This window comes from Opisthocomus hoazin, chromosome 6 (assembly GCF_030867145.1).
Source record: "Opisthocomus hoazin isolate bOpiHoa1 chromosome 6, bOpiHoa1.hap1, whole genome shotgun sequence".
Classification (NCBI taxonomy): domain Eukaryota; kingdom Metazoa; phylum Chordata; class Aves; order Opisthocomiformes; family Opisthocomidae; genus Opisthocomus; species Opisthocomus hoazin.
The window spans coordinates 2,421,019-2,436,173 of NC_134419.1; the positions used below are offsets into that span (position 1 = coordinate 2,421,019).

Sequence of the window (15,155 nt, forward strand, 5' to 3'; positions counted from 1 at the left end):
CAAACTGCTACCACTGCGCTCTCCCAGCCAGCACTGAGTAACTTAAAAAAAAAAAAGTGGTTTAATTTTCCATAATCAGTTATTAGGTCCTTCATGAACAACTGCAAAGTAGCACAAGTCCTCCATTGCCTTGTATGTTCTCCGTTGTCATGAGACTATTTAAACAACTCTGTGGTCCCAGCTCATTGCCTACCTCAGCAAGGAACCTCAGCCTGGGAATCACAGACAAAACCGACGGGAGACAGGCATACTACCAGTTTTCTCAACTTTCCCTGCTTGCTGGCCCATCCCACAGCCACGTGAGGCATCCAGACAGAAAACATGGCCCACAGCTACCTTACTCCTCACGTACAGCCTGAAGTGCTGTAAGGCGTGCTGGTGCAGATCTATGAAGTTGCTAAGGCATCAGCATCGTAATGACCTACATAGAAGTCTAAAATATTTGGCATGCTGTTGTTTCCAAAAATATGCTAGAGATAGATCTTCAGTGATCCAAACCCTACTCCTTCACAGCACAAAATCAGGTCAAAAACACTCCTAGGAACCCCAGAAAGGAAAGCTGGCCTTCTGTACAAGGATCTGACTTCAACTGCCCTTATCATTAATCTTTATAAGACTGGGGATTCTTTGCTGTTACTATTTAAGAACTGTACAGCGGAATTTTCTAGATTCCCATTAGATTTTAGATGCCTGCTTTCATTTAAATCAGCAAGGACTGAGTGGACCCAGCATCACGCTCAGGCAAACTGACCAGGAAGCAGCGCAACACGTGGTCTAAGAGCGTAAAAGACACATTATTGAAGGAGTGCTATAGGACACACTATTAGGTTCCCCTCCTCCCCTGTATTTTCATATACATTCCACACGGTTTCCATCTTTGGTGAGCCCCAGCTGTGACAAACAAGACAATTAAGGCTGTGGTTATCACATCATCATTACAAACCGATGCATTTCTCCAGAGAATGGGAACTGGAGTTTAATTAATAGGGGATTATGATGATGATTAGCAAGCGTAGTAATGAAGCAACACATGCATCATCACATTAGGTCTTCAGCAGCTACGGTGGGGAGAGACGCTGAAACATTCCTAAGCAAACAAGCACAGCACGTGCAGAAAGATGGGATCCAGAACACAACTTCCGTAAGGAAGAGACGTTCCCTGCTGCCTACCAGCCTTACACTGACCAAAGAACAGTAAAGTATCTGCTCTGCGTAAGACTCCTCCAAACTTCTCATGGTGTAGGGGTTGGTTTATTTGTTTCTAAATGTGTAGGGCTTCTTTTCTGCTCATTATATGAGCTGCAAGCAAGTCTAAGGAGATCAATGAGTAACCAAAGCAAAACCAGCTGACACTTACAATATAAGGCAAAACTAACTTTCAATCTCATTTTCATGAAGTACTGGGAAGAATAAAACATGCCTTTAAACGAAACCTACCTCATCTGCAGTTACTGTCATGACACTTCTGCTTTTCTTCATTATTGAGATTAACGTGCACCCCGTTATAAAAAACTCCTGTGATTCAATCCGATTTCTTCAGATGGGCAACCTGAAAGAAAAAAAAAAAAACAGCTGCAGCTAGTTGTATTTTTGAATAACCAACTGTTTTTGATAACCGACTACGGAGCTAACTGCTAACATCACAGCTGATGGACAACTTCATGCCCATTTTTGTAGAAGACTTGGCAGAGGATGTTACGTAAGTGTAGCTCTCTATTAGTGAAAGGATGATTCAATCTTTAGTAGAATCATGTCAAAAGTAACCAGCATCCGCAAGGCTCTGCAGTCTAAGCAAGCCCTGAAACATGTCTAGTAACACAGGATCCAAGCTAGCAGGCTCTACCAGCAGAGAATTTTTCTCTAAATGAGCCCTTTTCAGAGGTACAGTATGGAAGGTCTCCAAGAATGGCTTGAGCTGGCTCTCACAGAAGAAAAGGAATTGCATTTGCATGAGGTTCTAGGATTTAATCATAAATGACGAATGTGATTTCTTATTACATGGGCACGCACACACTACTTCAGCCACTCGGTTGCAGCCTTCTGCAGAGGGTGAGCCCGCAGCCCCTTTGAGCTACGTGAGACGGCTAAGGGGAACGGAGCACGGCCCAGCAGCTGCAGCAGCAGGGGCAGCCGGCGCACGGGAGCAAACCCCCTCGGAGAGTTCCAAGGCCCCCTACTCTTTCTTGCGGTGGATTTAGTGCTCGTAAAAAGGCTACGTTCATGATTACACAGAACATTGAGGGTTGTGGGTTTTTTCTTTTCTTTCCCCAAAGAACAGGTAGTGCTGGAGCACCACTTCTTGTGGGCTGATGGATTTTCTCCCCTGCTTGGAAGGATTACCTTTAAGGCAGCAGACTGCTGACACCGTTCCTAAACTTCGGTGCTGAAGCCACCAGAAAAAGCTGTGAAACTGTGTCAGGCTTGGTGATGTCAGTCTCCTACCATGATGCTCACTCTGAGAAATCAAGGATTTTTAACTGTGTTCAGATTCCCTCCACTGCAAGTTCAGGAAAGCAATAAGCAAGTCAGACTGCCTGCAAACACAGGCTGCCAGATGCTGGTGATGACCCAGCCCATGAGGAGCAGACGTGGCATCAAAATCAGGCACCTCATTCCTGCCACTAGCAGGGGTCCCAGAGAGCAGGCAGCCTGCACCCCTCACTTCCATTGCGAGGTTCAAAGCCACAGCAGGTACTTAAAGTCATCTCACAGACCACTTGCTGGTTTTACAGACGTGTTCATTGGTCCCCACCCCACAATGAGCTCGGAAGCCCGAACGCTCAAGCGTGGTAGTTTGGCTTGGCTTGCAGCCACCACGCAACTCTGCCATCAAGGGTCCAGATTCAGCTTAATACCATCATGCCCAGGTTAAACACTATTTAGCTTGCACCTCTACTTAGTTAAATTAAAAAAGCTTAAAGAAAAACACACTAACTCTCAGGCACAGCATCTGAATACAGAGCGGTGCCTCTGATGACAGAGACCTAAGGACATTATAGTCTCCAGGAGTCAACTGCTCATCTGCTCTTCCTTGCACAAGAAGTGCCATAACAAACCTGCTTCCCTCTAAACCAGATCCCTCTGGGGAAGAAAGAATGTGTGAGAGAGAGAAAGAGAACAAAACAAACTCAGAGGGAACACTAACACACAACGCCAGCGCTGTAGCTGAGTCTGCCTGCAGTTCTGGCTGTTGCACAGGCACCCCCAGTTGTTTTCATTTCCTTAGGGTTCATACATCCAACACACATCTATCCCTTCATCGCCAGCCAAAGCATTTGGAGCGCTCAGATCCATGCCAGACACAGCTCCCTGCCATTTCAGCACCAGTGCCAGCACACAGGGCTCTACGCTTCATCCGGTATGAACCAGCATCAGAAAAGAGCAGAAGGATTTGCTTTCTCAAGCACCCAAACAGCTTCCCTCCAGAAAAAGATGAACAGGACCATCCAGGAGCAAAGCACAGAAAACAACCGAAAACGCCCTGCCACGCCTGCCCCCAGGCTTGTTCTCCTCTCCGCATCCACTGCTGGCTGCCATCAGACCCAGGCCAGCGGGAAAAACAGATTTATGGCCTGATCAAGAACCCTCTTCTTACAAACAGGCCACATCCACGCACCGGCTACGCAATCAGGGTGGTTTCAGGCATTACAGCAGTGGAATGGCTATTAAAAACCTGACACGTGGCAGCACAGCTGTGTGGCAACGTCACTTCTCTCTGTGAACCTTATCTGGCTTTTGATCCATCCTACAATTAGATGAGCAGGCTAGAAGCGAGAAAAGCCATTACCCTATTACCAGCATGCAAGTCATGCTACGGTAATCAGAATAAAGTTCTAGAACAAGGTTAAAAATTCTATCAATCTTCAATAATTGGGAGAAACTAAAAAGCCCTGTTATAAAAAGTATCCAAAACTGACAGCAGAAAGCAAATCAGATGATACTGTCCCAGACAGCACGCAGGTGAAGGAGACCGTGGCAGTGGTATGTATGCACAGACTAGGAATAATACGGCACGACTATTTGCTGCCAGAAATAAATACATAATCTGCTCTAATAAGCAGAAAAAATTCATAGACAGAACAAAAGCAGGAAGCAGTTGCACAAGCAGCAGAACTACGCAGACTACAGATTTGTGTTTAATCAAGTACAAGTCTGAGATGTTCCCGACTGCCCTGCTGCGCAGACTTTGCAACGCCCAACACGACCGAGCCCACGCCGCGGCATGTCCACGGTGGGACTCACACCTGCATCTCCCAACTGAACGCCTGTCAGTTCCCAAACTGACATAAACAGATAAGTACATACATAATACAGCAAATAAGTAAACACATAAATAAGCATCCAGGAGAACATCTTTGGAAAAAAAAATCTGAAGGAATAAGAGCCTAAGGGTGTCTCCTACTTTTTGTTGAACTTGAGGATCAGAACCAACACTAGGAGAGGAGACACGGAGAGAAGGCCCAAACCAACCAGCAGATCGCTTCTGTGGAAGCCCGAGTCCTCTTCCACCACAGCTTCCTTTCCTTTATAAATATTTATCAATTTGTCAAAGCTAGTTTAACCAGAACATGAATAACCACACAAAACTTACATATTCAATACGGATTGCGTTTCTGAAGAGCTTACCAAGAAAATCTAAGACTTCCGTTAGTCATGACTAAATTATTGTTAAAATCTGAGTCATTCTTTTCTTGTATCTTTACATAAAAGATCTGACACCTGGGACGAACATCCAGGGTAAAAAAAAACAAAAACAAAAAAACCAAAAACACAAAAACCAAAACACCCCAAAGAGGCTTAGTGGAAAATTTTTCCCATGCGCATTTTATAATTCATGCCACCTTTTGTTACAAGCAAAGAGTTCCTCTCTGCTACCCAAATTCTCCAGAAAGAAAGTCTGTCCCAGCAGGCTGGTTACGTGTGGGTAGCAGGGAAGGCCTACAAGCAGCCAGGCTTTGTGTTTGATATCAGGCTACAAAGAACAGTGCTCTTCCAGCGCTGCAGTTGGGGCTAATCCGTTTTGCTGGCATATATCCCAGGCAGGGTATGAGATTTCTCTTCACACCAAGCTGACCTAGTTCTTCCACCTGAACTTTTCCGCGCTCAACAGCCGTGTTTTTCAAAAACGGCAGTGAACGCTCCAGCAACTGCAGAGTGATCAAGCCGTGTAGCGAAGGTATGAATTAACAGGGCTCAAAACCAGCAACTGACAGCGGTGAGGATAAAACTACTTGGATGCATGTGATCAAGCCTGCTTTTCCTACACGCTTTTTTAAAAATAGCTATTTAACTCATCCAGTGTGAAATGCACTATTTAAAGAAATTCCTAAAACGCATCTTAATGTGCAAGTTCTGGTATGATTTGGAATGCAAGACACCCGTGTCACCACGCCGCTGTCTTCCCCACACGTTCTGGCTTCTGCACGGGCAGGTTTAAAGCCGCAGGGTTACAGGACAAGCAGATTAACCCCCTCACCCTGCAGATACTCCCTTCCCCGATGAAACTCAGACAAGGCAGGGCCAGGAGGATTACATTTTTGCTGCTCACGCAGTGCTAGTTCTTCGGATTAACAAAAGGTTCTGGCAAGCAGAGCTGTTTAACTGCCCGCTTTCATTCTCTAAATTCATCTCCTCCCACTTATCAAGAGGAGAAGACACAAAGATTGAGAGACAGGGAAAAAAACAAAAGAAAACCCAGTGAAACTCAGATAATACAGCACATTCTGCAGTACCATACCTGTTTCTTCCCAACTGCCAGCAGCCCTGCCAGGGCCATGACACGCGTTACTGGGGCACCACTTTTCCTAGCAGCAAAAAGCTGATCCTTACAGGTTCAGCAGAACCTGAAGATGATCAGAGATAAAAACAGAGATGTGAATGGCGAATTAATAGAGAAGCTTTGCTAAGGAGAGGGCCAGGATGAAGAAGGTTATCTGATCACACAGATAATTACATCATTTGTGAGCTGGGATTTAAACAACTTGATTCTCCTTAACCATCATCAGAACTTCAGAGTGAAGTACATATGCAAAGAGAGTGACAGTCACCAAAAAAAAAAAAAGGGGGATAATTTCCATTCTAGCTCTCCCAGGCAAAACACAGGGACTCTTACTTCAAGGCTTGGAAATTGCTCGTGGTTCCTTGTAAGAAAAATACACCATCCGTGGGTTTAACAACAGTCAAAGGCAATTGAGGTATAAATAGCAATTGGTAGCTGAACAGCGATGGGTTTGCATTTTACCTTCGACAAACCCCGCAGTTTCAACATGCGAGAGCAATGCAGTGCCCTCGGCTTGCGAATCGGGTCAGCTGGCTGACAGCAAAGGCAATGGAGGCCACAGCCAACCGGTCCCAGCATGGCAGCAGCGCCGCAGGCACGGGAGCTACCCAGCTACCGCAGGAACAAACCCGTGCTGCGGTTACCAGCTGCACAGACAACAAATAAAACTCTAAAAAAATACCAGTCAAATGTTTCTGCAGAATTACGCTCCCCTGAAAAATTAAGTTTCGGGAATTGTACCATTTTATTTTTGCATCACACACACGTCCTGAGCCACGGAAGCATGAACCGCACTTTCCTCTCTCTCACCAGTTACGGTGCTAAGCTATTTTTTCCAGCCCTGAGCCCTAAACTTCGAGCTCTGTGACTACTGCTATTCTGTCCAGCTACTTGGACACAGCCTCCCAGAAATACACACATAAGAACTTCCCAAACACCCCTTTTTACTAGAGAGCAAAAAGTCGGTATTTCAGTGGTCTTTTCCCATTTCTTGAGAACAGAAACAGCTAAAGGGGTCTGCAGAGCTTATGGCAGCTCCAAGAAACTCCCTCCTCCTCAGAAAAGTCATCTGTTGTAATTCTCATGAAATGCTGAGACAACTTCAAAGCACTACACAAAATAAAAGCGAGGGCATCTCCTAGCACAAACACCTGTAACCTATGAAAACTTACTCGGAAAATAAGGATTTGCCCTGAGAGGTACAACTAGCTTTATTTCTTATCACTGCAATTCTCACATAAACTCAGGTTGCTGGAGCAGTGCTAAGCATCTGCCAGCATCAGCCCACTAGCGAAGCGATCCCTCCAGTTCATCCCCTTCCAAGGCTGCTTTAAGCTTTATTGTAATTGCCAGCCTGTGAATTACAGGCAGAGTATGCAAACCAAGTCTAAATTGGTTTGCTGTTTTTAAGCTATCAGGCATCTGTGCCATGTGATAAAGCTGCAAATTTACCTACAATATAAATTAAACCAATTCTTTTAGTATAAAAAGTGAATGCTGTATGTGGGACACTGTACATACTTGAGCAAGCTCTGACAAAGTTTTGCAGGGCCAAAAAAACCCCAAACAACTTTAAAACCCCCCTCCCTTCCCACGTTACCACTGGGTAAACCATCCTTATTAAAACAGTGTCTTAACTTTCATTAGGAGGTTTCTTACCGAGATATTACTAAGGTTAAGAGGACTGCAGAGACTCGTATTTTCTCTGGCAACCTAATCATTAAAGCAGAGAAGAACCAAGCAGAACTTCCAGTAACTCTCTGATTTCCAGCAGAGGGTATAATCAGGTTGCCATTGCTCTTCATTTATTTCAGTTATGGTAGGAAAATCAATACTAATTTGAACATCTCATTACACTGCTTACTGTCATTAGGCCTAACGTGTTCTGCAGAACTCCTTTGAAACACAAGCAATAGTTTTCACCGTTACTGCTGAACAAACAGGACCATATTTTTTTAAGGAAACTTTTCTGCAAATGGTGATAGCCTGAGCAGGAGAAAGAACTGCAGAAAACACTATTCCACTTTCTTTACTACGTTAATGATTTTTAAATCTTCTTCTTCTAAAACAGTTTGTCTACTACTGCAGTCAAATGCAATTCATTTAAAAATCATTTCTGACAGCAACAAAGGATATGGTTTAATAGTGCTGCCTACCAGCACATACAGGATTTTCAAGGTAATTACTTAGGAAAGTGAAGCGTACTATTAAAAGCTGCAATTTATACCTTTCTCGTTCCACGTGCAAATGACTAGCAGAGCCTCCCACTCCTCAGAGTGGAGCTGAACAGCATTCAGAGAGCGAAGAACAATTATTAATTCTGCTTTTAAAAAAAACCATGTCAGTTTAAAAATACAACAAAAGCCAGTGCGGCAGAAAATGCACGCAACGCAGATTTTCCCCCTTTAGATTGGTAGGTTGCTTTTTTAAAAAACAGACTTCATGCTCCCCGTGTGTTTTTATTACAAAGGAGCGTAATGCACTACACCTTGCTGGTCTACACAGCCAACAGGAGATCAGGCAGGGTCAGCATGTGCTGGATGAACAGCGTGGGGAAACTCAGTGTGTCGCTGCCAGCTAACGCGGCGCTTACCTCTGGCCACTGATTTCTCTCTTGCTTTCCTGAACTCACCCAGATATTGCTCTAGTCCAAAAGGAGAAGTTCTAAAATCCTAAGATCTCTCTTCCCCTTACAGTTTTTACGGGAAGAGCCAAGTTCTATTTGCCTGCAAGAAGGATTCCCGTTTTTTTTTTTTTCTGATACTGGAGTCATGGAGCAACCAACACAATGATCCCAAGCACAGAAGTACACATTCAAGCCTACAAATAAAGAGCATCCTCAGAAGAACACGTCCTCCAGAACTCTTGCAACAGACAAACGTTCCTAACCTTGCCAATTTTTCCCTTTGAAAAGAATGCTTAAGAATATCGGGGAAAGATGAAATGCAAAATGAGAACAGCAAGAGGTCCCTAGAGAACCAAAACAAAGCCAGCTGAGACCTGCAAAGGAGGGGAATCACAAAAGAAAGAAGAAATCTTAACCGTATGCTGGCTGCACAGCCAGAGGCTGAAGGAGAAAGCCCAAAGCACCTACAAGCCATGCTGACAGCCCCATGAACAGCAGAGCCCTCAAATCCCGCGTGTTCTGCAAGAGACAGGCTTAGCTGCTCCACCTCACCACTGCCGCACCCGTGCCTTGCATCCGCACTCTGGGGCAGAAGCTCACCCCACGGCCTGTCGCCAGCGCCGCGGCACGGTCTCCACCCTGCCGACCAGCCGTGCCTGCCCAGCAAGGTCTGTGGGCGAAGGGAGAAGTCACGGGGCAATGCTGCAGCCAAGGTGGGCTCCATCTGGAGGGGCCCCATGCAAGAAAGAGCCTTGCTATAAACACCATGTCCTCTTCTACTGTTTCGGCAGGTAAAAATCCCGTAAAAATTAACACGCATCTCCTTTAAGTCTCCCATAAACCTTCTTGCTGTTCTGTCTTCTCTCCAGACAACTTACAGCGTGGGAGATGAGGGGATGAACAAGCATGATCAGACACCCAGCAGCATCTTCACGCAGGAGAAGGCACCAGTCCACACCCGGGGACAGAGCTCTCCATGCTGCGGCACGGTGGCTTTCTGCACCGGATAGCCACGCTCCGGCAGGTCCTGCTCACCACAGCCCAGCCTTAAAAAGACAACCCAACACAATTTAATTGCGTGAGGCACAACCTATTCCATGGCCAATTAGAGTAAATGCTTCCGTAGTGATAACAGCGAGATCAGGTAACGAGATTTTCTGACTGCAGCCAGACACAAAAACTAAATAAAAAGGAGCAGCGATGCTCCGTGCCAAGGCAAACAGCTGCTGCTGCTTGTGTCCTGCTCCCCCCCCACCGCGTCCTCTCTTCACCAGGAAAGATTCTGCGGCTGATTAATTGCATTTTCATAAATTGTGCATCCTAGACTGCCCATAAAAGACAATCCCGTAAGGAGCCCAAGGAAGGAAGAGCCTGGGAGACCTCTCCGTGCTGTTACCCGAGTACAAAATCAGGTTACTTCCAGGGTAACAGCATCTCCCCACGCACGATGTATTGTTTCTAACCACGCTGCCTGTCTGCAGCACCATTTTGGTTATAAAACATGAAGGCTTTATTTTTCTAGATCGCAGATTTTGTGCAGTAGTAGCTGCTATTACTCTCTTAAGTACAGGAATAATCACTCTGTGTTACAGTGCACTGTCTCCAAAATTTTACACAATACACAGAACATGCGTACCGTCTCCCCTATGAAAAACAGCCGTATCTCAACAGTGAAGCTAACTGTCGTCTCAGCAGCTCCGACCTAGGTTTTGGATATATTTAACATCACTGTTCACCCACAGACCTCAAAGCGTTTGGCAAGTGTGCTTAGCCTTACCGTAGCGGACACAAATCCACAGAGAAAAATCAGGGGCTGACTCCAAATCACCTCTCAGTCAAAGCCAGGCCAGAAATAAGATGGAGAACCAGCAATGCTCACCATGGCACAGGAGTACCCAGGGAAGAGTACACAAGCTGTGCATGCACAGATTAGAAAAGAGAAACTATTTTTAACTCACGTTTTTCGCCTAACTCCCCTGTTTACTATTTATCAAAAAACAGTTCCATGCTGAGGTTTCAAAAATAACCGAGTTGTTCATTTAGAACTACGGAAACTCTCTAGGTGTAGGATTTGAGGTTTGCCAGGAGAACTCAACCCTGGCATAATGCTCTCGCTTTGGAGGGTAAGTTGTTCATCAAGTGGCTCCACTTTTCAGCAATCCCCTTCTTCATACTGAAACAGAGAGTAACTAAAAATTGAATTTCACATCTCATCTGCAAAGGCAAAGCACGGCATTCGGAGTACTAAAGAGAACATGACCGCATTAGCTCCGCATGGTCAGCTACAAACCTGATTTATCCTGGTTTTTCTTCCACACTAGCGACTTCAAGAATGAAATTTCTGTTTGCCCATCCAATAAAAAAATTCTTCAAATGCACAGCTGTTCTCTGCCAACCCCTAGCTAAGACCACTTTCATTAAAATACTTCATATATTTTAAGAGACATCTAGACAACATTTTTGTGTTCTGAAAAACTAATTTGTAACAAGAGATTTCGGAAAAGGCTGATTTAGAAGAACATTTAAGCTTTCTTATTCCAGGATTTTCCTTTCAGCCAAAGCAGATGTTACTACTGCGATTTTGTTTCCTTCAGTAGCTGATATTTTGCTTGTTGGGAAAATATTTGCATTATTCTACATCTCAGGCTGAAATGATCAGCAATTTTTTTTTTTTAAAGCTGAAAGCATACTTTAGATCACACTGCAATTTCCTCAGAAATCAAGTGCTATTATGCTAGGTGAAAGTGATAGCACCATCATTTTCCTCAAACTTGTCATTGTAATTTTTTTTCCCCCCAGTTATTTAAAACTCTTCAAACCTTTAATTACGTGGGGTGACACTTCCAACACTCGGTGCCTGCCTCATGCCACATACTTTAGAAAGTTTTGATCAAATTCAGCCACTTCAGGGAGTGCACCGGTCAGTAACCTCTGCTTGCAGCCTCCCCATGCTTCAGAGCTCCCATTTCACAAGGACAAACTTCGCGTCACGCTTCTTTTGTGTGCGTCACCACAAAAATTCTGGCTCTTCTGTCCAAATTATTCAACACTGAAGTTACAAATGGAATTGCAAAACCGGAAATTCCAAAACACAGGGATGTACAGAATCATAGAATGGGTTGGGTTGGAAGGGACCTTAAAGATCATCTGGTTCCAACCCCCCTGCCATCAGCAGGGACATCTCCCACCAGCCCAGGGTGCTCAGAGCTCCATCCAACCTGGCCTTGAGCCCTGCCAGGGAGGGGGCAGCCACAGCTTCTCTGGGTAGCCTGGGCCAGGGCCCCACCACCCTCAGGGGGAAGAATTTCTTCCTCATCTCTCATCTAAATCTGCCCTCTGTTAGTTTGGAGCCATTCCCCCTTGTCCTATCACTGCACCCCCTTGTGAAAAGCCCCTCTCCACCCTTCCTGTAGCCCCTCCAAGCACTGGCAGCTGCTCTAAGGTCACCCTGGAGCCTTCTCTTCTCCAGGCTGAAAGATGGAGATTCTCTCTCTCTCTCTCTCTCTCTGTATGAGAGTCCCAGGTTGTTCCAAGCATGGTCAGATGAATCCCAACCTGGCTGCACCCAGCCTCACCAAGAAAATGGCTACTGCTCTGCACACAGCTGGTAATCCTGAGAAATTACAGCGACTGAAAATGGAGTCTTGAAGTCAAAATCAATATTTGTATCTGTAGATGCAATAACTGGTACCATTTCAATGGTGTCTGGACTATAAAGTAAGTGATATTCAATTACTGCTAATGAGGAGGCTGGTAACTGCAATTAATATTGTTCTTCTAATAAGATTTGAAAATTTGGTCATAAGGCAGCTCCTCACCTTTGTAGCAATGAAGCAAAACAATGTATTTGAAATATTTGAGTTCTTTTTAAAACAGGTAATTCTGTTGGCCACAGATGATTAAGTACTACCTCATCTATCTTTTTTCCAGAAATTAAATCTTTAGGTATTACCAGTACAGCGTTCTTTCAAACTAACCTTCGCTTAGGGCAGAAGAATACGATCCTTTTGCTTGTTCCAATGCAAAAAGTCAAAACAACAGCATGGTGCAGGCACGAAATGACCTTTTTATGCCACAAGACATCAGCCCACAAAATGCTGTAAGTCACAAGGGTGGCCTAACATTTCTGCAAGGTTTCCCATTTTGTTTGTCTGTGCGCTTTACTCAGACAAAAAACCACGCTCCTTTCTCTGGGTGGCAAAGCAGACTTTTCCTCCAGGCAGAAGAAATGCCAGCTTTCAAGGAAAAAAAAACATGTCCTGCCTGTCCTGTGTTCTTCTCCCAAGAGCACGATCACAGACTGGAGACCTGACCTTGCTGCTCAAGAACCAGACTCCCACCGGCAAGGCAGCAGTGCCGCGCTGAGCGTCGGCGAGGCTGCGGAGGCTGCTCGGAGGGCCCGGTGCCTGCGTGCGGATGCAAAGCCTCGGTACGGAGCCACCACAGCCCTGCCGCGGCCATCCGACGACGTGGCGGCCGTGGTAATGTGCCCCTCGCTGTACGCGACCTCGAGACTCACCTCTCCTGGATGGAAAAATCACCAAAGCCATCAATTTTTTATAGCACCGTCGGGCAACCGGGGACTTTCCACACCACTCCCAGATAACAGAATTTTGAGCCAGTTAAGAAAAAGAACTGACTTCGGGCTACTTGCATGTTTTCTTTCATCTGTATAAATTGCTGTGCGAAAATATAGGCAAGGATTTCCAGAGACGAACAGCAGATTAAGAGGATACATGACTTACTATGGCCCTACCGAATCATTAAATTACCACCCAGCTACATGAATCTCCAACGCGTAAACAGCACAGAGGAGTTTTAAAGCTCTCATCTTTCAGGATTACCTTACTGAAAAGCTACAGGGCGCCTGTATTCCTGCAGTAAAACAGCAGTATTAAATCACCAGATGGATTTTACAGCAGGGATTACTCTCCCTGCAAAATGCAAAGCAATGTATCAACATCTTTCTTACAATTTGGCAAATATAGTAATAAAAAAAGAGTATCAGCTTTTCACCTTGTTCTTGTCAACCCCAGCAGAGGGATCAAAGACTCTCACATTACAAAAGTAAGAGAGTATTTCCATGGCGCCTTTAGTACAGCCATCTGCTCACCTGCAATTTTTGTACAGTTAAATATACATGCGTTTATCTTCTACAAATACAATAAACATTTCTATTGACTAAATTAAGTCTGATTAATTTTAACCTTAATTGCTGATAGACAAAATGTTAAGCTTGGATCAGCCATTAAATACATGGCTACTCTTCTATCTCATCAGAAATGGAAGTCTACCTACAGCACGTGAATTCCAGGCAAACCTGAAGTAACTTCCACACTAGGCCAGCCGATAAATCAGACCAGTCAAACAGTACCAAGCACAGGTTGTCCGACACCGTCAGCCTCTTCCCTGTGTATTCTTTTTACAACAAATCCCAATTCTTACATAAAAATGACAAGCCTTTTTACCACTCATTTTTAACTGAGCAAGATGCAGTAAATCTCTATATATTGTTTAAGTATTTTAAGATCTTCATAGACCATTACACTACCAAACCACTCCTAGGTTTAAAGCCTGCTGTTATGCAGTTAATTGCTCAACAAAAACTTCCTTGTTCTAAAGCAGAAGCTACACACAGTCATGAGAACTACACTACGAAATAGCAAGCATTTGCTATTTCAAAGGTTTATTATTAATTCTGGATGCAGAATTACATACTCTGAACCAACCACGTTACAACAGCACAAAACATCTTCACCCCAGGCTGAAAGCAGCATCCCAGGCTTCTGCACGCCGCTCCTCAGACGCCCAGGCCATCACCTGCTGTTAATGCCTGCAGAGAAGCAGGGCAGCGTGTACGTACCGTTCTGCATCCTGAGAAAACACTGAGTGCAAGCGATGAAAGTGCACAGAGACGCAAAGGAAACAATCCTTTCCCGCATTCACTCTACACAACTACTTTTCAGTGAGGTCGATGAAAGTAACCTACCTCCTTCTACACCTGTAAGAAGATACCAAGTAAGTCACAGCAAACAAATTCCCCTTTCTGAAACCTCAGTAGATATCCTCCTTCCAGGGGACCTCCAGAAACGAGGTGCTGCTACTCCAGGGGACACACAGACCCACAGATCCCTTACCATGCCTCATGAAAGAGCCTCTCAGAAAGACCCAGCACTGCTGCTACTGCCACTTATTTTGGGTGAGTTTTGCCAACTTTCTTCAAGGGTCATCAGACACGCTGCAGAGACAAGCATGAATCGTTACGCTGATGCACAACAGGGAAACCACATGCAGGTGGGGTGGACAGAATAAACACGTCCTTCTGTGGAGAGGGACCTGGGTGTCCTTGTGGATGACAGGTTAACCATGAGCCAGCAGTGTGCCCTGGCTGCCAAGAAGGACAATGGGGATCCTGGGGTGCATCAAGAGGAGTGTGGGCAGCAGGGCGAGGGAGGTTCTCCTTCCCCTCCACGCTGCCCTGATGAGGCCCCATCTGCAGTGCTGTGTCCAGTTCTGGGCTCCCCAGTTCAAGAAAGATGAGGAGCTACTGGAGAGAGTCCAGTGGAGGGCTACGAGGATGAGGAGGGGACTGGAGCATCTCTCCTACGAGGAGAGGCTGAGGGAGCTGGGCTTGTTCAGCCTGGAGAAGAGAAGGCTGCAAGGGGACCTTAGAAATGCCGATAAACATCTGCAGGGTGGGTGTCAGGAGGACGGGGCCAGACTCTTTCCAGTGGTGCCCAGCGACAGGAC

At 45.4% G+C, this 15,155-nt stretch overlaps 1 protein-coding gene across 1 annotated transcript in view; it reads right to left on the reverse strand.

Annotated features, from left to right (window-relative positions):
* Nucleotides 1-15,155, reverse strand: part of PDE4B (phosphodiesterase 4B) — a 231,573-nt gene that overhangs the window by 202,645 nt on the left and 13,773 nt on the right. Inside the window, exon 2 of the mRNA XM_075424282.1 lies at nt 1,438-1,549. Coding sequence (XP_075280397.1) covers nt 1,438-1,479 — 42 coding nt within the window. The 5' untranslated portion in view covers nt 1,480-1,549. The remainder of the gene's footprint in view (nt 1-1,437; nt 1,550-15,155) is intronic.